The sequence below is a fragment of the Chenopodium quinoa genome, unplaced genomic scaffold, assembly GCF_001683475.1.
Source record: "Chenopodium quinoa cultivar QQ74 unplaced genomic scaffold, ASM168347v1, whole genome shotgun sequence".
NCBI classification, from domain to species: domain Eukaryota; kingdom Viridiplantae; phylum Streptophyta; class Magnoliopsida; order Caryophyllales; family Amaranthaceae; genus Chenopodium; species Chenopodium quinoa.
In genome coordinates this window covers 1,873,725-1,896,752 of record NW_018744991.1, presented here as the reverse complement: position 1 = coordinate 1,896,752, position 23,028 = coordinate 1,873,725, and the positions used below count along the sequence as shown (strand labels likewise).

Here is a 23,028-nt window from a genome sequence, read left to right as displayed (position 1 = left end):
AATTAAATTATTAATTAATTAATAATTATTATTAATATAATATTAATAATAATTAGTATTATTAATATTAATTAATTAGTAATGAGGAATTAGATATAATAAAGTACTGTAAAAATGTAAAATACTTCCATTTAAGAAAAGTTTTGCACAAAAAAGGGCATATTATAAAAAGTATATTACATGAAAAAAATGGAGGGCATAAAAGATTTTAAGCAATCCGAAATGACATTTGTATATTTTCATATGTTTAACTTTTAAACTAGTGTCTTTTGATGTACGTTGAACAAGTTTGGGAGAAATATAGTTATTATTGATGCGATTGTCCCTACATTTTAATGGATAAATTAATAATATTAGACACTCCATCCTTTTTTTCAAGAAAAGAATATATAATACAGAGTATAAACATTCAATTAATTGTTTTGATGAGGATATAATCGAGCATTATTTAGCGGCTTACATGCATCTTTCGTTTATCTTTTTATGAAATACTTTCACTTTCACTTTCACAATTGTGTTACATTCAAACGTAATCCTAGTGAAATTAGTGGGTAGCTAATTGTTAACTGTGTTTTACATATTTGGGTTGCCAAGAGTCCAATAAGTTAGTAAACCAACTCCATCTTTATTTTTTTTAGTGTCTTTGATAACCACCAATATCTTTGACTGCATATAGTAAAAAATTGTGAAAGGCACCACACATCAAAATGAATTTAATTTAACAAGATTTAAATAAATTTGAGTTTTTGTTATTTTTTCTTCTATGTTAAAAAACAAGATTTTAGATGACTATATTGATGTAAAAGTAGAATAAGTATAGCTGCATGAATTTGAACTAAAGTATGCCTCAATCCTAGTGATACTTATCCATTTGGTCTACCTCTAGATAGTTCATTTGCGGGGGTTCTTCTTAAAGTGTGATTATTGCATAAAGAAAAGTTGCAATTGATTGACAGCCAAAAGCTAAGGCATCCACACTATTGGGTTTTTGGTTCAACTGTTGCATAAATTTAAAGTGTAACATCATTATTACTGTGCCAAAAAAAAGAGAAAAAAAAAAAAAAAGAAAATAAAAACAAAACCAAATGGCAAGATTAAATAATGTCAACGGGCAAATTAATTAGCTAAAATAACTTAAATACAAATAACAAACACATGTCTCCGGTTCAAATTATATTAGTTGATTTGTTCATATACCTCTTCTAATCATTTCCTTAAAATGTGTGTCAAGGGGGTCTGTTAGAATAACTTCTTGTAAATATCTTGTAGACATTTTTAGTTAATTGCAGTAAGTTAGAATTCTGTTTAGCTTAACAGATTTTAGCCACGCATATTGCGTGTGTTGTATTTGCTATTTAAAGACTCAGATGAGCTCTAATTTGTGTAAGATCATAAATTCTCTTCAATAAAGTTTCTTCCTAACTTTCTCTCTCTAGTTTACTCTTCCTCAATTTCTCTCTTCTTCATATTTCTTCCTGCACTTTCTGGAATCAAACTACAGAAGATTTACACTTTGTTCATGGTATCAGAGCTATGGAGCTCGAATTCTTCCTAATTTCTCTCGATTTTTCTTGATTCTTCTCGTTTTCCTTCTTTTCAACCAACAAATTCTTCTCATTCATCTTTCCCTTTTTCTCCAAATTCTTCTGATTCTTCTTCACCTTTCTCTTTGTCAGATTCTGCTTCTATTCCTCTCAATCCTGTTCTTTCTTCTGATCATAGTTCTTCTGATTCTGGTTCTAAAAATTCTGAGGCTCAAATCCCTATCAGGGCATCTACTAGACCTTCTGTTATGCCATCTAAGTACAAAGATTTTGTACTATCTCTTCCTAAACGCAAAAACATAGAACAAGCTTGTTATGATCCTTCTCTTTCTTTCAATGTTTGCAGTGAGCCTACTCTTGCTCATTTACAACCTGATTCTTTGCATAGTTTGTCTAATGTGTTGGCTGCTTATAAGCCTTCCTCTTAAAAACAAGCTAAGGAGCATCCAGAATGGGTGGAGACTATGGATAAGGAAATTCAGGCTCTGGAAGCCAATGATACTTGGGATCTTACTGAGTTACCACCTAGTAAAAGGGCAATAGGCTGTAAATGGGTCTATAAGACCAAGTTCAAGCCAAATGGTGATGTTGAAAGGTGCAAAGGCAGGTTGGTTGCAAGGGGTGATAGACAGATTTCTGGTAAGGACTACAAGCATACATTCACTCATGTTGCTAAGTTGACTACAGTAGGGTAGTTATGGCCATTGCTGGTGTAAACAACTGGGATATTCAGCAACTTGACATCAACAATGCTTTTTTGCATGGTTTTCTTGATGAGGAAATGTACATGACACCTCATCCTGGGTATACTAAGGCAAAACTAGGTCAAGTTTGCAAGCTTAAGAGGTCTCTATATGGTCTCAAACAAGCATCTGGAATAAAGAGTTAAGCAAATATCTTGTAGATTGGGGTTTTATTCAGTCGAAACAAGATTATTCATTGTTTGTTTTGAAGAAGAATAGTTCTTTTGTAGTTGTTGTGGCCTATGTTGATGATCTTCTCATTACTGGGAATGATAGTAAGTTGATTTGGGAATGATAGTAAGTTGATTAATGATCTGAAAGCTGGTCTTCACAGTGCTTTTACTATCAAAGATTTAGGTGAATTGAAGTATTTTCTGGGAAATGAAGTATTAAGATTTGCTTTTGGTATTCTCTTAAACTAGAGAAAGTATATTTTAGACTTGTTAAGGGATCAGAACATGGAGAATTGTGTTCCAGCTCCTTTTCTTATGTCTAAGGGTTTGCAACTGAGCAAGGATGATGGTGAGTTGTTATCTGATCTAGAGGTGTACAGAAGGCTGATTGGTAAACTTCTGTATCTTAATATGACCAGACCTGATATTTCTTATGTGGTACAGCAATTGAGTCAATTTTTGTGTGAACTAAGGCTTCCTCACTTTGATGCTGCTATTCACATCTTGAAATATCTTAAAGGGACTCTCAATCTGGGCCTGTTCTATCCTGCAAATTCCATCTTCATTTTGACAACATATAGTGATGCAGATTGGGGTACTTGTCTTGATTCTTGCCTTCAATTCAGGTTATTGTGTTCTCCTGGGAAATTCTCTGATTTCTTGGAAAACCAAGAAACAAAAAGTGGTGTCTAAGAGTTCCACATAGGCTGAATATAGAAGCATGAGCCACACTGCAAATGAATTAGTCTGGTTGGAGAGGCTTTTATCTGAATTGGATATTGTTGTTCCTACTCCAATCACACTATATTGTGATAATGTTTCAACACAACACATTGTTGAGAATCCTTGTTTTCATGAGAAAACAAAGCACATGAGAAGTAAAAGTCAGAAAATTGATGTACACTACATAAGAGAAAATGTGCAACATGTTAAATCTGCTCTTCAATTAGCAGATATCATGACAAAACCTCTGAGGTCTGATCAACACAGATTTTTGAGCTCAAGGATTGGCTTGGTCAATCATGCTCCTGCTCAAGAATGGACCGGTGTTTCACAACCAAGACATAAATTATAATCTACGTAAATTTTATATAGTTAATTACGTATTAATTAGGTGGTTCCATTCTTGCTATGAAAGAAGACATTTCGCCTTTCTTAATTCTTAACAAGTTGATTTAAAAAAATTTGATGTATCATACATATTAACAAATAACAATATGTAAAGTGCACCCTTTTTTTTTTATGGAGATGTACATATATATGCTAAGAGATTATATAATATGTGTGCTTGACTGGGATGACGACCTACACTCTTATTGTGGGCTCGGGGTGTTACAGGTTGAGACCAAATCATAAATAAATTTTTTGAGCCATTTATGAGGTTGAAGGTTCAAAACTTAATAATTGTATATATTTTTTATCCAAGATTCGCCAATGGGGTGTAAATCAATGCGCAATAAATATCTTGTATAGCTTATAAAATTGATTTAATATAAAACTAAAGCAACCAATGTTCATCCCTCATGAATAGCCGGTGTTTACAATATGATGATAATGGTGCCCTAATTGTATTGTACGGTGAACCTCTAAACCCAAAAACTGACTTGGTTTGGAACATAAACAACTTCCCTTAAACAAACCACGACATATAATATCCAATATTTTAAGTAGAGAATATAATTGTTTCAAAAAGACAAATGAAAGTTGGGGTATGATCACATTAAACCTATTACTTTTCCTTTTAATTACTGGATGTAATATAAAGAAAAGGGTCGTGGATTTGCTCAAATCTACAAAGTTCTCTCTTTTTTTATAAAGATAAAGAAAGAAGTCGTTGTGCAAGCAAAGTGGTCCAATTTTTTTGGGTGTCTCTCTACATTTTAATTAAGCTACTTCTAATTCGTTGAGAACATGGGGTAGGACCTCTCATGGTGCATATTAATAACTTTAAGGAAACATACTTATATTATCGGTTTTTTATCGAATAGTCATGAACATTATACTTCATCCGTCCTTTAGATATTGCAACGTTTTCTGTTTTATAAAAAAAAAAAAATTATATTTATTGCAATGTATACTCCTCTTTATGCATATCTTCTTTCTATCTAACTAATTTTAATCATCACATTAGTATCTCTTTTATTTTTCTTTACATATTATCTATTTCATTACAAAATATCGTTCATCCCTTACACGTTACAATGACAATAATGTCGTTGAAGATGGGTATAAAATGTAACATTGATGTGATACATTGATACCCAATTGTAAATTAGGCTATTATATACTGCATACATATATAGATCATTCCGTCAAAACTTAATTAATTAGTTAGTCATGTATGTAGTTTGTTCTTAATTAATAAATATGCTACTCTGTATATATTATTACATTTACTCAAATGCATGTTTTTCCCTCTAGGTAGAGGTGTCAAATTAAGATGTGATGGTTAGATCGTTCTAGTTCTGGTCATATTGAATTTGGTTATGTTTGCTAGGTCAATAGACTCAATATGTCTAAGATTATGTTCGTTAGCTCCGTAAATAATAGAACAAATGTTGATCGACGCGATAAGATTTGGGTTCGAATCACTTAAAAATACCCTACTTTTAATGGCTCAGCTCCCTTTATACAACCAAAAAGTGCACAGATTTTTAATCAATGAAAAAAAAACAGAACCATTAACAACAATTAACTACAGTTGTATGAAAATTTTTATTGGATATTTGTCATTTTCATTAGCAAATTAAATTAAAAGTTGCTTTGGATGTTTATATGATGCAACTCATGCAAGTGCCTTTTCAAACAAGATTAATGTCCATAATTTCATATATGTGATGTTATATTATGGTGACTCTTCAAGCAATTGCAAAGCTAAATATAGGTCAGATCATCATGAGATTATGTATGATGTTATAATACAAACCATGTTTTTCTTAGCATACAATGATATCAGCCAATAAAGTTTTTAGATTGTATAATGGACGTACTTGTAAAGTTGTAAATTTACTAAATTGTAGTTGATTTTTCTTTTATTTTTTCTTTAATCAATCTTAAAGCTTTATACGTTTTTTTTAAAATAATACTTGTTTTTATTTATTGAGGAGTGTTAATTATGTAACGTAGTACAATTCTTCCCTGTTAATTAGCAGAGGCTTTACCTCTTCGTAATGGCCTTTTGTTACCTATTGAGCATAATGGCGTGATGTTAACGAGCACGAGTTGAGCAAGCTCTAACTCGACTCGATAAGATCGTGAGCAACTCGATAATGTTTTTTTATTTTATTGATATAGAGTTTACAAACAAAGTTATTACTATGCATAAATTTAACACTTAATAAAAGTTAATTTATATTATCAAAAAAAAAAGTAAATCTTTAATAATAAATAAAATAAATAAAAGAAAACTATATAAAGTGGACTAAAACAATAAAGGCCTGGAATTTTAGAAGGGTCAAAACTTTAACGAGCAGATCGTGAGATACTCGACTTGAAATTTTAACGAGCACGAGTCGAGCAGATTTTATTAGCTCAAAACATTACAAACACAATTTAAACACATGAAAAAAAAAAATTCGAGTTGAGCACCCCTTAACTCGTGATCGACTCGTTCGATAAGCACCCCTACTCATAATTATATAGTCTTAATTCATTAAAGTTTGTGTAACTGAGTGTAATTTTTTCCGGATAATAGCAATAGATAAATAAGATAATGATTGGTGACGATTGACCTTGTGACAGGGAGATCCAGTTGGTATATACTTTGTGAGTTTCCCACTCGTACTATTTATCATCCATTTCTAAATACTTGGGAGTTCATACTATACTCTATTACCAACCAAATACAGAGGAGAGAGAAAATTCTGCAAATTGTGAGATGTTGAATTATGAAAACATGAAGGGTGATTTTTGGGGAGGAGCTGCTGATGGTCCTCTCTAAACTCCCCAGCTTTTCCTGCTTTCTTTCTTCCTCTTTTGCCCAGAAGATTATTTTTAAGGAAAAAGTGAGGGAAATTTATGAGCAAACAGACAAATCATCATCTGGGTTTCAATAATTTATTCAGCCTTTTCTGTTAAGAAATTTCTGGGATTTTTTTAGCATCAATTTGTCACTTTTTTTTTGGGATTTTTTCATGAAAGTTAAAACAGGTAACTTTCTGTATTTTTACTTTTTAATTTTCATTATGTTGTGTGAATTTCTTGATAATATGATGTGGGTGTGTTTGTTTGGATTCATTGTTCTGAGTTTTTCACTTTTTCTTCACTTTATAATCTTTACATAGTTTGAATTTCTGAGGTTGTTAGGAAAATTCTTGTTTTGATGTCAAAGAGGCAAAGATTAAGGTTTGTAATTTTTGGCGTGTATAGGGCAGTGACAATGAGTGATGTAGACGGAATTCAACCCCGAGCCTTGGCCTCTTGGATTCCTACTTTAACCAACTAACCTAGTCGAAATTAAGGGTTGATTCAAATGATCCTTTGTTATGTGATTCAGAAAGTGGGAGAGTAGCAGGCTTTTAGGAAATTTGTATAACTGGAGAAAGGCCTACCTTTTATTGCAAAATAAAATTCTAGAAATCAAGCTACTTTAATTCTAGTAACTTTTAGCTCTAAATCTGCTTTGAACTTGTTTTCAATCACTTCAATACCTAAAAATGCATAATTCTTACCTGTTTTTACACTTGTTGTCAATTAGAACTGTGAATCTGCCTTTAGACAACAAATTGATTATGAGGAACAATTTTTTGTATTTTTGGTTGAGTTTATCAATTTAAATTTCAAGCTGCATATTTCTTGTTAATATTGTTGTTGCAATTTGAAAATTCAGATGTGTAAAAATGGCAAGTTTAAACTTGTTTAAATTTCTTATGAACAATGATAGATAATTATGTATGTGCAAATAAGCAACTTTTTCATTACATTTCTAAATATGTTTGAAACTGATGTGACTATTTGCTACTTTTATTTTTTTTGTTTATTTCTAGCTAGCAGCTAAATTTGATAGTTTCTAAAAATAAAAACAATAACAATTGTATTTTGACAGGTAAAAAGGAATTTCTGAACTGGTTGCTGTGGCTGTTTTGTTAAGGGCTAAAGTGTTAAATGCTCAGTGTCAGCAAATTATTCTACAGGGAAAAATCGCAGTAGTTATTCAGGTGTCTTATCAGTCGAGGCAAGTGGCAGTGAGCGGATCTTCTCTAACAGTGCAGATTCTGCGGATGTATTGACTGCCTTTGGGGGCAAATCTCCTTTGGCAATATAGTTCTGGTTGAAAACTAGAACATCAGTATCTAAGTTCATCAGCTACATAGCTAGCTCTCCCGGATAAATCTCCTTTGGCAATATAATCTGTGCTTCGAAAAGCATAGATTTAAACAAAAATAAACTTAGCTCATTAGGGCAAATCTCCTTTGGCAAAATACAATTCAGTTAACTTTTTGCAGTGCAATATCTGTAAGAGAGGTCTTCATCTGCTGACTTAGTGGTTACCACTCCTATCTGTTTTCCTGTCTTCTATCCCAGCTATAGGGCATATTTCTTTCGACATTTTTGTTCCTTCTCCTTATTCGTTAGAGAATATAGTGTTGAAAATATCGTACTCATAGTTTTCTCTTTGTTGTTGAGTAGACTTATCCTTCCTCCCAAAAAAAAAAAAAAAAAAATCATTCCTTAGGCAAATCTCCTTTGGAAAAGTTCAGTCCATTTTATTGAGCAAATCTCCTCTGGCAACATTAAGTCCAATTTGTTGGGCAAATCTCCTTTGGCAACTTTAGTCCCTTTTGTTGGGAAAATCTCCTTTGGCTGTAGGAGTCGTAAATCGACTCTTATTATCCTTGGGGGCAAATCTCCTTTGGCATACTATCTCCGGTCGGAGATACCTATCTCTTGCTCTCCACAAAGGAAGCAAATTTACTAGAACGTACTATCATCCGGTCACTTTGAGAAATACATTATTTTTGCAGCACCAATTGACTGAACATTTTGCTCAAGAAGATCAGCCCCTACTAAATCTAGAGTTAAGTATCTCAGTCGTATCTTCTATAGCTTATGTGAAAATTGGAAACTTCATATGAGATTGTGGTGTTTGCAATAATATTCACCTTTTGACCTGAATTTATATCCCTCTATTTCTTTGAAAGGTTGCAGTGAGAAACCTGTCATCTAATGTTTCCAGCTCATATATTAATGTGTTATGATTTTATATGGTGCTCATACAGCAACAAGGATCATGGCAATGGAACTGTTTGGTGATTCTGATGTTGAGAGTTTCAGTGAGACCAGCAGTGATGATCAAGATGATATATTTTCCATCTACAGCGGACACGCTCAGAGTATCTTGTCCAATCTTGAAGACAGCATTGAGAAAATAGATAATTTCCTCTCATTTGAGAGAGGGTTCACGCATGGGGATATTGTGCGCTCCACAGGAAATCCATCTGGACAAATGGGTAAAATAGTGAATATCAAAATGTTTGTTGATTTGGAAAATGTTTTTGGTGAAGTCATAAAAGATGTCATTTCCGAAAAACTGTCAAGGATGCGGTCCATTTTGGTTGGGGATTATGTGATTCATGGTCCATGGCTTGGAAGAGTGGAGAGAGTGGTTGACAATGTTGGTATTGTGTTTGATGATGGAACTAAGTGTGAAATCATGGCAACTGACCAAGCACAGTTGTTGCCGCTTTCTCCCAATTTACACGATGATTCACTCTATCCCTATCACCCTGGACAGAGAGTAAGTTTTAGTCACCCTACTGGGTCAAAATCTACTGGATGGTTATGTGGGAGGTCCAAAAAGAATCAACACGAGGGGACTGTTTTTTCTGTTGAAGTTGGACTTGCATACATTGACTGGATTTCCTCTGCTATGGTTGGTGTTTGCATGACTTTACCTCCTCCAACCCGTTTGCAATATCCCAAAAATTTGACCATGTTATCGTACATCTCACATGCTAACTGGCAACTTGGTGACTGGTGTGTCCTTCCATCAGAAACTGGATTGCAGAAAAGTGACTCGTATTCACATTTTGAAGAGATTTTTTCAATTGTAAAGAATAAAATCAAAGTAGATGTCATGTGGCAAGATGGTAGTTGCTCACTGGGGTTGGATTCACAAACTCTCTTCCCTGTATGTGTTCTAAATGCTCATGATTTTTTTCCTGAACAATTTGTTTTGGAGAAGACTAGTTCTGATGATCTAGTTGCACCAGTAAGTCAAAGATGGGGGGTTGTTAAATGTGTGGATGCAAATGAGAGGACTGTCAAGGTGAAATGGGAAACCACTGGCAGTGTTCCTAAAGATGTCAATGAATGGAAAATGGAAGAGACTGTGAGCGCTTATGAATTGGTTGAGCACCCTGATTTCTCCTTTAACCTTGGTGACATTGTGTTCCTGTCAGAAAAGAATGCTGATCATTTGAACAAGATGAGCAGGGAAAATTGGACTACATTGGGAAGTGACAACCGTAATGTTGAATTGAGTGAAACCCAGAGGAAACATTTCCTATCCTTTATCGGCTGTGTTGTTGGCTTCGACAATGGATATATTAAGGTTGAATGGGCTAGTGGAGTCACAGAAAAGGTATGCATTTCTTTGATCTGCTTGTTGTATGTATTACTCGATTTCTACTTGTAATCGTGTAGACTGATGGGTTTGAAGCTGGTTACTTTGAACTCAAAAAATTTGTGATTTGGAAGTCTGCTGCATGCATTGAGTTTTGAGTTAAAAATTATTGAAATTATGACAATGGTGTTTTTAGTTAACATTAGTATATGTGCTAGATTTCATGCCTATGAGGGCCTCTAAGCTAACGAAACAGGAGAACCCTTTCATGCTTTCTCTATCAGATGATTGAAATATCCAATCATTTTTCGTAAAATTCTCCCGGTTTAGGTGTCAGCGTTATATGATTTTGTAAGTGAAACTGCTCCAATGGGTTTGACAGATAGGGTGATGCTACTCTGATTTAAGAAGATAATGTTGCAGATGCCCTTAAATTTTCCATTTAAAAGGGAATGTTTTCCACCATCAATTTAATGTTCATGGCACCTTGCTGTTTTATTGTTTTTAGGTTGCTCCTTATAAGATACTTCGCATGGAAAAGGATGATGGATCAGTTGCAACTCATAATTTTCCAGAAGGAAATGTTGCTGAATTCAGTGATGAGATGGCTGACTATGAGAAACAATCTGTGAACAATCAGGTGAATACTTCTATTCTCTCCCTAGACCCTACAATTGCTTAGATGTACTTTCGTGTCTCTGTTGTGCTCTGGTAATATTCATTCATCAACATGGCTTCAACACAATGACTCTAAACAGGCTATAACATAGGTGGGTAGGGTAGGTCGTATATGCGCAATCTTATTCCTATGATGACAGAAAAGCTAATAAGGTCAACCCCATAATTAGAAACTAAAGAGCACAAACCCCATGATTGGACAGCTCTTCCACTCTATGATTTTTGTTCACTGCTAACCTCTCAAGATCACCTTACTTTTTGTTGAGAATGAACCAATGATGCTCACCTCTTTCGCACTTAGGCTCTGTTCACTTCACCTTAAAAAAATAATATTCAGTAAATTTAATTTCAATTTAGTAAAAATAATTTCAGTTTAGTAAAAATAACTTCAATTCAATAAAAATAATTCTAATTCAGTAAAAATCAGTAACTTTAAAGAAGAAATATGATAGAGAATCAGTATAAATAATTTCAGTTCAGCAAAAATAATTTGTGTTCAGTAAAATTATTTTCTGATCAGCAAAAATAAGGTGAAGTGAACAGGGCCTTACTTTGAATTCATTTTTCATCCTTAATGTGAATGCTTAATTTATGTAAACTCTGAACTATTTGTAAGATATATAAAGGCCAGCGACTGTAGTGCTACATATCAATTTCACGTTTTTTTTTTTTTAATCTTAATGATGAGTTCTTGAGTTGATTTGGGTCTTTATAAGCTGATGTTCTGTTACTCATTTTGTTGCACTTGTACCTGAAAAAAAAAAAAAAGTTTATGATCTGCACCAGAGCTATGTTTGATGATTTGAAGTCTGTCCATGTTTAGGATTCATCAGAAAACTCTGGTATTGATGCTGTAAATTGTCAAACCGACCATAGGAGTTCCCGCTTCTTCAGCCTTTCTCAAGCTGCAATGGGGCTCTTTACTAGTATTGCTGAAAATTTCTTCAGACCACATGGTTTAACATCCCTACCACAACACCTGTCATGTTCCCATGCAATCGGTGAAAGTAATATTGGAAGTTTTGAGGAGGAAGACATCATCGAGTCTTGTGACATTGACCCAGATAACCACACCATGGAGTTCAGTGACTTTGATGCTTATGGGAGCATAGATCTGATACAGAAAGTTGAAAAGAACTCAGAGAATATGGAACTACTGTCTGTAGCTAAATCTAAAAGTGTAAGGCAGTTTAAACAGTTCGACATTGTAGGTGATTGCTCTGGCCATCACTTTGCTGATGCAGATGGCAAGGGAGCAGCATCTCAGGCAAGTATATATAGCTTTTTCTAGGAGCTTAAGTAGTTTAACGTATCACCTTGAAAGGAAGGATTGATTTGCGTAAATAAGTGATCATGTCTTTCAATTGCTTTCTGCAGAAGAAAAAAGGTTGGCTGAAGAAGATTCAGCAGGAATGGAGCACTCTAGAGAAAGACCTTCCAGGTAAAACCAGATTGTTTTTTTTTTTTTAATTGCTTCTTTTGTATTGCATAACGCTTGTACAATCCTCTTTTCCTGCTCTTGTACTGATAAGAATACTTTTACCAAAGCAGAAACAATCTATGTTCGGATTTATGAGGAAAGAATGGATTTGATTCGTGCAGCCATTGTTGGTGCTCCTGGAACTCCCTACCATGATGGCCTTTTCTTCTTTGATATATTGCTTCCTGCTGATTATCCTCTAGTACCTCCTGTAAGTGTTTTCACTCTTGTAGTCCTTAATTTAAAAATAGGCAAAGAATGCCAAACCCAGTAGTTTGCTCACAAATTTAAGTGATGGTGTGGTGGGTGTGACCGTGGCATTGTGCAACATGACACGCCTTAGACCTGGCAAATGGGTCGTGCGGGGTCGGGTACAGGTCGGGTCAATTTCGGGTCGGGTCGGGTCAGTTAACATTCGGGAATGGGTCGGTCGGGTCATTTTGGGTACGGATCGGGTCGATTTTGGGTTGGGTCAAGTATGTTCAGGTCATGTTCGGGTTGTTCCATTTAATTTGTGGATTTAGCTCAAATCAATAATTTTATATTTTATTATTGTTATAATAAGAACTATCAATTCGGTTTATGAGTGTGGCTACAGAACATGAACAATTTAAATTATTTTTGGCACCAGACATTTTTAGTTCAATTATAAGGTAATTTTAGTTCGGGACATTTCGAGTATTGGGTCTATTCGGTTCAATTTTGAGTATCGGGTTTGTTCGGTTCAATTTTGAGTATCGGGTTTGTTCAGGTCAAACAATTCGGGTCAATTTCGGATCGGGTCAACTTCGGGTCGGGTCAATTCGAGTGTTGGGTCAGGATCGGGTCAGCTCTATTTTCTGGTCGGGTATGGGTCGGGTCGGGTCAATTTCGGGTTTCGGGTCGTTGTATTTGGGTCATTTTCAGGTCATAGGTCGGGTCATCGGGTCTGGGTCGGGATTGCTAGGTCTAACACGCCTGCAATCAAACATAATTAGTATATTTATCATTAAGGCCTTGTTCTACTCATTTTTTAAAGAAAGTACGAAGTATTTTTCACGTCCAATAAGTTATGACTAGTTCCATTCTACAACTAATAGTAAGGGTCAATAAGCTCAGAAGTATTAGTGAAAATATTATGGCCTAATTCTCACAAAATCAGATTTGGGTTTGAAAACAAAGGGTAAATTGGAGAATTTCGATTGATTATGTAATGAAAAGTTTCTTAAATGACGTGAGGAGAATTTGATACAACGTTACATTTTGTAATATGACACAGATGGTGCATTACCACTCTGGTGGTTTGCGTCTCAATCCAAACCTTTACGAATCAGGAAAGGTGTGTCTCAGCCTCCTCAACACATGGACTGGCACAGGATCTGAAGTGTGGAATCCAGGAAGCTCGACTATTCTTCAAGTTCTTCTCTCTCTTCAAGCCCTTGTGCTAAATGCAAAGCCTTATTTTAATGAGGCAGGGTATGACGAACAGATAGGAAGAATAGAGGGAGAGAAGAACTCTGTCAGCTACAATGAAAATGCATATTTGGGTACATGCAAATCTATGTTATACCACTTACGAAGGCCACCCAAGGTATGATGATCACTTCAGAGTTTCAAGTATGAATTTCAAAATTTTGACATGTATACTCATGGAACTGGCTTGCAGTGATAAATTCATGTTTTTCAAATCTTTTACTTGTATAATTTTGTTAAAAAATTTATAATTTTCATTCTAAGTGTAAACTTGTCAGTTGTATAACTCTAAGCATGATTAAATACTGCAATTGGCAGCATTTTGAAGAACTGGTCGAGGAGCACTTTGAAAGACGTTCTCAGCATATTCTATCAGCTTGCAAGTCTTATATGAAGGGGGCACCTATTGGCTTCTGTACCAAAGTTGAAAATGAAAAGGGTAATTCAATGGGCTTCAAGATTATGCTAGCTAAACTCTTCCCCAAGCTTGTGCAAGCCTTTTCTGACAAAGGAATCGATTGCAACCAGTTTATCGAGCCAGAGAAATAAAGAGCCAGTGATAATAGATCACTGTGTTGGCCACTGGCACTATCTCACGGTGTTAAAGTCATCGTGTGTACAATGTGTAAAATAGAAATGTATTTTTTTTGTTCGCGTTCCACGGGATTTGATTGGAAGTTGGTGTAAAATAGGTGAATGAAATGAAAAGATTGTAGAGTGTATTTGTGAAGTTTACTTCTGTCTGTGTACTTGCCAAATGTATGATATGTTGTGAAAGCATCAATAATGTTTTTGTTTGATCTAATTGTAATTTACGATTTGAAGTGTGAAATGTAAGAATATTAGTGTATGCTTTACATTACTTGTGCCTCTAATTATTCTTCATTTTAGTAAGCACTTTCTCAAGAACTTTTGGTGGCCTATGAAGCACTAAGCCACTGATTGTCAAAATGTTGACATTTCAAAAGTTGAGACGACTCATAAGGGACCTCAACAATTAATGCAATTTTGGGAGATTTGTATGATTACGTTTTCATTGGGATTTTGAGAATAATGAATTGGGATTAGAGACTACTCTTGACTAAATCACCTCAAAATTGATTACACAAACTAGACTTGGACTTTTAACCTCAATCTATACTATAAAAAATTGAGACTAAATTGCTTGATTTACTTATTACGAAGTATAATAAAGTAATTTATGCTTCCCAAATCCCAATTCCTTAAAAATTGCCCATATTGGGAGCATTGGTGTTAGAATCGCGATCCAGATCGTTGGATCTTACCAAACGATCCGGATCGTTAGCAAAATCACAATTAAGGTGGGATCATAGTAGGATCGATAGGATCGTACAATCCCACTGATCCCACCCGATCCTTCAAATCAACTAAATGGTGAGGAATATCAGCCCAAGTTATGGTAGGATCGCTTATCCTACGATCCTACACGATCCTATCCGATCCTACTAGATTTTTAGATTATTTTGTATTCTAAATTATTTTTTGGATTACTGTCTTAAACATGACTAATCATTTCAAAATTATTGGTTTTAGCATCAATTTAACCCCGAATCACATGTAATAAATATTATTATAATCTTTAATCACCCCTTTTACGAGTTTTTGTAGAATCTTACGATCTTTACGATCCGATTTTACCGATCCGATCCTATCACCCCTTTTTGATCCAAGTAGGATCTCGATCCTGAGAACTATGCTTGGGAGACGTGGACTACCCAAATCAACATAAAACAAACACCTACAAATAAATCAAAATCTACAACTAAAAACTTGTGAGTTTAAACTGACCATTTTTTTTAAGTTTGTTTTTAAGAGATTGCTCTATTCTTTTTAGGGTAATGCTATATGTAAGGGCTACATATAAGCATTAATTACATTCTTGAAAATAGTATAAAATTAGGAATTCATGACAAAAACACGTGTAAATCAATGTAATTAGTGTTTATATTTTTATAATTTCCTAAATTTATACAATTTTCTAGTATGTATTTAATGCTTATATGTAGCCCTAAAGGCTAGGTATAACATTTTCCTTCTTTTTATATGGAGTATTAATTTAATCTCTACATAAGTACATAATACTACCTAAGATGGGATAATCTTTCGATAGAGAAAGATAATACGGTGTTTTTTCTGTGTGGCTGGGGTTACTTATTCAGGGGTTACTCGGTCGATCAGGGGTTACTTATCTAGGGGTTACTCGGTCGGTCAGGGGTTACTCACACACAAAAAAACACGCTAACCGACTGAGTAACCCAAGAATAAGTAATCCCTAACCGACTGAGTAACCCCTAAAGTAACTCCGGTCACACGATGGGGCCAGCCACATATACAAATTTGTGAAGATCATATTATACTTAACCAAGATATAATTTGGAACCAAACTACATAGCCCATCACCTTCATATAACTAGGAACTGATCTAAACTATACCCAATCCGAACGACCTACTAAGACAAGTGAGTTATAATATAGTTTTTTTTTTTTTTTTGGGTGCAGGTGTCAAGCCCATTTTATTAAAAGCAAGAAAGAGATTAAGCTTTGCCTCAAAAAAAAAAAAAAAAAAAAAAAAAAAAGAGAGAGAGATATTAAGCTACAAACCGTGGTCAAGAAACTCAGTATATCGAGATGAATCTAACAATACAGTATAAACAACAAACAGTCAAAAAAGTTTGTATGAACATCACAAAAATTCCAATGTTGTAAAGAAAATTAAACTCAAAACTACTTGCTAACCTCTTTTTTTGTGCAAATGAAGGGTAAAGCCCGGAAAATAAAATTACATAACAAAGTGATTAAAATAATACAAAAGCTAACCAGTGCCCCAGAGACGTTAGATAAGAGAATTAAATGTGGAAATATTAAAGTAAAATTAATGTTAATTACACTAATTAAAACGTGATTTTTTTATGCATTCCGAACTTAATACTATTTGAATAATATATTACGGGGTAATTATTTATCTAACATCCTGGACTCTTGGTTAGTAAGATTTTTAAATAAAACTCGATAATTACTTCCTAACTAATGAAACATCAATACGGAGTATTTTATTGTTTGCCGGGTCAAATACGGTATGAATCGTATGATATTGAAAATAGTTGTACAAACTACCAAATGAGTATAAATCAAACCAAAACCCTTAAATCAGAGTCTACTCAAACAACAAACAATGGACACTCTTCCTCCATTCTTCTTCTTCTTCTCCACTACTAAGCTTTCTCTCTCTTCAATCTCTCTCCTCTTTCTCTCTGTAACAACCATTTTCTTCACTCAAACCTTCTGCTACCAAATCTCTTCTTCTTCTTCTTTCCGCACTTATTCAATCCCTTACTCCGACCACTGCGGTCAACTCATTCCTGAGTCAACGCCAACTCACCCTTTCTTCACCGCCCAAGTTCCTGCCTTCTACAGTGCTTACGTCATCAATGGCGATCAATTCCTCGGACCCAATTCCCAGATCACCGCAAATCTCATCCCACAAACCGTTTTCAATACCTCCTCATCTGGGGTTTTCAAAATTCAATCATCATTGCTTGTTAGAATCAATTGGGCTCGATTTCGGGACTCGAGGAATTTGATCAGTGTTCATGGCGGTCCTCGGCTTCGAGTTCCTTCCAGGAATGTGAGGTTTCAGCTATCTGGGTTTTGGGATTCGGCTTCTGGGCAGCTTTGTATGGTGGGATCAGCTTCAACGCGTGTGATTAATGGTAATATTCGTCATTTTGATGCTGTTTTTAAGTCTATTTATCCTAATTCTGCTGTTGTTAATACTAGTTTGATTACTGGGACTTTGGAGAGTTTGGATTCTGAGGGTGGTGATGGTTATTTTAAGCCGATTTCTATTATGAGTTTTTCTAAGATGAACTATGCTTTTACATTGATTAAGGATGATGTTGATAATGTTAGTAATAATGATAATAATGATGGTAAGTCTTTGGTAAATGGGGGGAGGAAATTTGGGAATTGTTATCAATTTGCAAGCTTAGAGGATAATTTTGAGTTGGAGTATGAGACTGATTGTGATGGTAGAAATTGTAGCAGGATTGATGGAATTCTTGGGTTTTTGCCTAAGTTTATGTCATTGAATGAAATTGACTGTTCGGGGCCAAAGATGGTTCGGGTTTCCTTTGGTTTTTCGAATGTTAGTGATATTCGGAATGGTTATAGACAGCCATTGGACCCTAATAGGACGTTGGTTGCTGAGGGATTGTGGAATGTAGGAAAGGGTCAGCTTTTCTTTGCTGCTTGCCGGATTTTGAATTTCACGAATGAGCCTTTGAATGCTACAATTGGTGATTGCTCGGTTAGGGTGAATTTTACATTTGCGGATACTTTGTCCATTAGAGATACGGGTGTAATTACCGGGCATGTTTGGAGCATCAAGAGTGCAGATGAACCAGGATACTTTGATAGAATTGAGATTCGTGCTTCTGGAACTAGGAGAGCTGCACTTCCAGACATGAAATATAAGTATACTGAAATTGATAGAGCCCAGAAATTTTGTGCAGAAAAGAAAGGCAGTAAGCAAAAAGGAAAGAGTTTCCCTGATCCCTATTCCCAAGATATGAAATTTGACATGGAAGTCAAGAATACCAAGGGTAAACGGGCCTGGGGCAAGGCCTATCCTGTGTTTGTTGGTGATCGTTTTGTGCAAAATATTTATCCATATTTCCATTCACGCCTAATACCGATTCCAAAGTCTGCTGTGAATAATAGCTACCATGGCTTTCTAAATATTGCCTATCGGATAACTTTTACCCCTAAAGACGAGTTTAAGGTGGGGGGTAGATCATTCACTATTAACGATACAATACGAATATCTGCTGAAGGGATTTATGATACTGATGCTGGACGCCTTTGTATGGTAGGCTGTTGGAATCTTAAAAATGATGGCAATGCTCCCCTAAATGCAAGTATACTTGACTGTGATACTTTTGTCAACATTCAGTTTCCTCCTCGTGATTCAAATGTTAAAGACATGGTCAAGGGAACTATTGAAAGCAAACGTGACACCATAGATCCTCTCTACTTTGACCATCTGGATCTTTCAGCTACTTCACTGACAAAGTTCCAAGTAAAAAGTGCTTTTTGGAGGATGGATTTCGAGATTGCTATGGTTTTGATTTCCAACACTTTAGCATGCGTCTTTGTCGGGTTGCAGCTATTCCATGTTAAGAGGAATCCAAATGCCCTTCCATATATTTCACTTGTAATGCTCATAGTGATAACCTTGGGACATATGATTCCCTTGCTTTTGAATATGGAAGCATTTTTCTTGTCCAGTACCAGCAAGAGAACTGTGCTTGTTGGAAGTGGCGGATGGCTTGAGGTGAATGAAGTTTTAGTCAGGGTTATAACCATGGTTGCATTTCTTCTAGAATTCCGTCTTCTACAATTAACATGGTCTGCTAGAGCTGGTGAGGAAGACAGCCAGAAAACAATGTGGGAAAGCGAAAAGAAGGTTATTTATTACACTTTGCCTTTATATGCAGTAGGGGCTCTGATTGCTTGGCTTATACTACTATTGAGGGGTTCACATACTGTACCATATCAGCATATTAATTTAAAATCAAACCCTTCCCTTCCATTCTGGCATGATGTGAAGTCATATGCTGGTTTCATTCTAGATGCCTTTCTTCTCCCTCAAATTATCTTCAACGTGCTCTCTGATTCTAAGGAGAGGGCTCTTGCTGTTCCATATTATCTTGGGACCACAGTTGTTCGACTGCTGCCACATGCTTATGATCTGTTCAGGGCTCATAGTTCGTCATGGAGCTTTGACCCATGGTACATTTATGCAGACCCAGGAATGAATTTTTATTCCACTACATGGGATATCCTAATTTCATGTCTTGGCTTGCTGTTTGTCGTCCTTATCTTCTTGCAGCAGTGGCTTGGTGGAAGGTGGGTTATTCCGAAGAGATTTAGCAAGACCGTACAATATGAAAAAGTGCCTGTGGGGCTGTAGGAGGGAATAGGTGATTCAAAGCAATGCCCATAAAAGCTTATCGTGCACCATTAATTTTTTTACCCTCGGCCCCTGTTGTTGGGAAAACATGTCTGCTCTGGTTACGCTAGATGCAATTGAATTTGGTACAGTCCTGAAATTCCTGAATACCAAGGCAAAGTCTGGTATGAAACTGCTTCCCAGTAACATAATGTGAGATGGGAGTAATGAATTCTATTATTTGGATAGCTTTCTCACCTTTTTGGATGTTTGTTTGACAATTTTTAGAGGCAATGACAGTCTCTTTGAAAACTTGCTGTGTCATACCAGGACTGCTTGTTGTCCACTTGAATTGTGAGTATTTAGATCAAACAGTATATGTTACAACTTACAAGTATGAAATATCTAGCTGCTTATTTATGTAGTATTCCATCTTCTCGGATGTGCTTATTAGTTACTACTCCTGCTTTCTCTTTGATGTTGCTTGATTGGAAGCAAAAAACACTCGCAAGAAACTTAGTCATGTGGAGTCTTGTCTCAATGAGAGTGTTAACTATATTAATTTTCATAATTTTAACTAATATGTAATTGGAAGATATTAACGATCCTAGAATCCTAGATGTTGGGTTAAAAATAGTCTTTTCCAGGAGGAAATATTCCTCGTCTACAGGAAGAAATGCCACATTTTTTAGATTGGTCCGTTGGTCGTTTTCCTTAGTAACCCATTCAAGGTCCATTAGCATTGTCAAAAGCTCATTCCAGAAAATAAGACTATTTCACTCACGAGTCACAAATTAATAGAAGGTTGCCATTGATCACTGTGTTACCAATAATCAGCACAAGAGCATGATCCATCTTTAAAATGGTGAAAACGAAGTTTGTCACGAACTATAATTTCTCGATTAGTAACACTAGAGATAAACTTAATTGCTAAATGACAGTCCTCACACATTCTCAAATTCTTCACAATTCTAATTACAGACTCCTTTTTAGCCTTCAACAACCCAAATGCTAGTGCGAGCTTCTCACTATGGTATCGAAGAGCATACTCTCGCTCTTCTTCTTCCAACTCGTGAAGGACCGACTCTTGTGCTGAGACATAGCCAACTTCACTGATCTTCCTCATCAGATCATCCAAGTACTCATATATCTCACTGGTTACAGAATTGGACTTGTCTCCCATGCTAAACAAATAAGTCCTTTGATCAACCTCTATTGTGCTATAACCAACATGCTTCTTCAAGCGTTTTCTGATCATTACATTCCTAATTTTCTCTACTCTCTCCATCTTACCAGCCAATGCATACACATTCGATAACATAACATAATGCCCTGGATTGTCTGGCTCAATAGCTAAGAGTTTCTCTGCAGCTTCAACTGCCAAATCAAAATTTTTGTGCATCTTGCAAGCTCCAAGCATTGCAGTCCAAATCGCAGGACTTGGCCTTTTCAGCCCCCGAGTATAATCGTATGCCTCGTTGAGTAACCCAGCTCTCCCGAGCAAATCAACCATACAAACATGATGCTCGGTTCCAGGCACCACACCATAATCACTTATCATGCTCGAAAATACTGCCCCCCCTTCACTTACCATACCTGCATGAGCACAAGCTGATAGCATAGCCACAAAAGTAACGTCATTAGGCGATGGTCCATTACATTGCATTAGATTATAAATCTCCATAGCTTCTTTACCATAGCCATGAATTCCGTATCCTGATATCATCGCGGTCCATGCCACAACATTCTTCTCTCTCATTACGTCGAAAACTTCCCTCCCTTTTCTCACATTCCCACATCTACCATACATGTTTATCAATGCAGTCCCAAGAACAACATTCAACTCAAACCCATGATCAACAATGTACTCATGAACCCAAGAACCTAACTCAAGTGCACCCAACTGAGCACAAGCCGATAAAACCCCAACAAAAGTAGCCGAATCAGGATCAACACCAGAATTCCTCATCAAATTAAACAAATCCACAGCATCCTTAGGAAACCCATTTTGCTCATACCCAGAAATCATGGCATTCCAAGCAACAATACTTCTCTGAAGCATTTTATCAAACACCTTACGTGCAACCTTAACCTCACCACATTTCCCATAGAAAGCAACCAAAGAAGCCTGAACAAAACAATCTGAAACAAACCCATTAACCACAGCATATGAATGCACAGATTTACCCAACTTGAAGGCAGAAACAACAGAGCAAGATTTTATCAAAGAAGTGAAAGTGTAGTTTGAAGGGGGGATGAGAGAGAAAATCATACGCTGGTAGAAGAAAACGGCATCGCATAAGAGACCAAGTTTGGAGGAGATTCGAATGAGGGAGTTGAAGAGATAGGAATCTGGGTTTGGAATGGAGAGAGAAAGCTTTTTAGCATAAGCAATGGAGGAGCGAGAAGAACAAGCTAAAATGGCGAGCTTAGTGAGGAGGGATAAGCTGCGGTGAGCTCCAGTGGTGATAAGGTGGGCGTGCACTTGCTTGAGCTGTTTCAGACGAGGGCCTGCTCGTTGTAGAGCTTGATAGGCTGATAATGGTGATGATTGAGAGTGATTTGTTTTGTCCATGGAAGATCGGCCGTGAAAGAGAGAGAAAGTGGCTTAAATTATTCTTATTCCGTTGTAATAATATTGCAATAATTGGACTTTTGCACTATATGACTTTTATTTGACCATATAATATAAATCATACATAGTCATGTGGAATCTTGTTAGATTCGTCTCATAAAATACTTTCACAATATCAACTACGGAGTATGTGATTTGGAATGTGTAATTTTATCCATGTGTTGCAATATTACTGGAACGGAGGAAGTATAGAGTATAAAGGTTGGTAAGATTATATTAAGCCCCATTGCCCCGATGTTAAATATTCTCAAATTTGCATGATACCTTATTACCTTGGTGGCTATGACACGGGTCAACCTGTGATTACGAGTAGTATTCTTACCTACAAGTCTACAGCTAAATTCGGATGGAGGGAGAATTTGTTGGTTGTTAGTTCGTGATTGAAAATATTAGGGACTAGGTTAATCGGTTTTTGTATAAAATGTTGACTAGTAAGCTCGTTTCAGCAATTGAAAAATAATAGCAATATGTATGTACTATCTTAGTGTTCTACTCATGATAACAATAATTATTTGATCGAGTTAAGAAGCCAAAGCCAACCAAAAAATCCAAAAAAAAAAAAAAAGTTATTGACCGAACCAGCAAAATACTACGTATAGTATACAAGGCTGAGTGTTTTCAAATGATTCAGTTTGCATAACATGTACTTGGTATATTCTACGAGTATAAAATTTTGCAACTAAAATTGTCATACTCCCTCCGCCCGTAATTATCTGCAACATTTACCTAAAATGGGTGCTCTATATTATTTGCAACAAATTTTTTTCTTTCCTTTTTGGGTTATATTT

General features: G+C 35.7%; 4 protein-coding genes across 6 annotated transcripts; 3 read left to right on the top strand and 1 right to left on the bottom strand.

Annotated features, from left to right (window-relative positions):
• The first annotated feature begins 2,241 nt into the window (after positions 1–2,241).
• Positions 2,242–3,153, top strand: LOC110706771 (uncharacterized mitochondrial protein AtMg00810-like). The gene is made up of 2 exons (XM_021884723.1): positions 2,242–2,373; positions 2,710–3,153. Exons 1-2 carry the CDS (start codon positions 2,242–2,244, stop codon positions 3,151–3,153), a joined length of 576 nt encoding a protein of 191 aa, XP_021740415.1.
• A 3,089-nt stretch (positions 3,154–6,242) lies between these two features.
• LOC110706915 (probable ubiquitin-conjugating enzyme E2 24) lies at positions 6,243–14,496 on the top strand. 3 transcript variants are annotated; one of them, XM_021884907.1, is made up of 9 exons: positions 6,243–6,609; positions 7,505–8,476; positions 8,679–10,042; positions 10,533–10,664; positions 11,526–11,969; positions 12,080–12,143; positions 12,254–12,393; positions 13,441–13,752; positions 13,953–14,496. In XM_021884907.1, exons 3-9 carry the CDS (start codon positions 8,690–8,692, stop codon positions 14,181–14,183), a joined length of 2,676 nt encoding a protein of 891 aa, XP_021740599.1. In that variant the 5' UTR covers positions 6,243–6,609; positions 7,505–8,476; positions 8,679–8,689; the 3' UTR covers positions 14,184–14,496. The 3 variants fall into 3 exon arrangements, with proteins under 3 accessions (XP_021740599.1, XP_021740598.1, XP_021740597.1); XM_021884906.1 differs by having other exon boundaries at positions 8,601–10,042; XM_021884905.1 differs by having other exon boundaries at positions 7,505–10,042.
• A 2,221-nt stretch (positions 14,497–16,717) lies between these two features.
• LOC110706913 lies at positions 16,718–20,032 on the top strand. The gene has a single exon (XM_021884903.1). The coding sequence runs from the start codon at positions 16,828–16,830 to the stop codon at positions 19,624–19,626; it is 2,799 nt and encodes a 932-aa protein (XP_021740595.1). The 5' UTR covers positions 16,718–16,827; the 3' UTR covers positions 19,627–20,032.
• A 90-nt stretch (positions 20,033–20,122) lies between these two features.
• On the bottom strand, positions 20,123–22,268 carry LOC110706914 (pentatricopeptide repeat-containing protein At2g33760-like). Its single transcript, XM_021884904.1, has one exon. The coding sequence runs from the start codon at positions 22,178–22,180 to the stop codon at positions 20,429–20,431; it is 1,752 nt and encodes a 583-aa protein (XP_021740596.1). The 5' UTR covers positions 22,181–22,268; the 3' UTR covers positions 20,123–20,428.
• Positions 22,269–23,028: the final 760 nt, after the last annotated feature.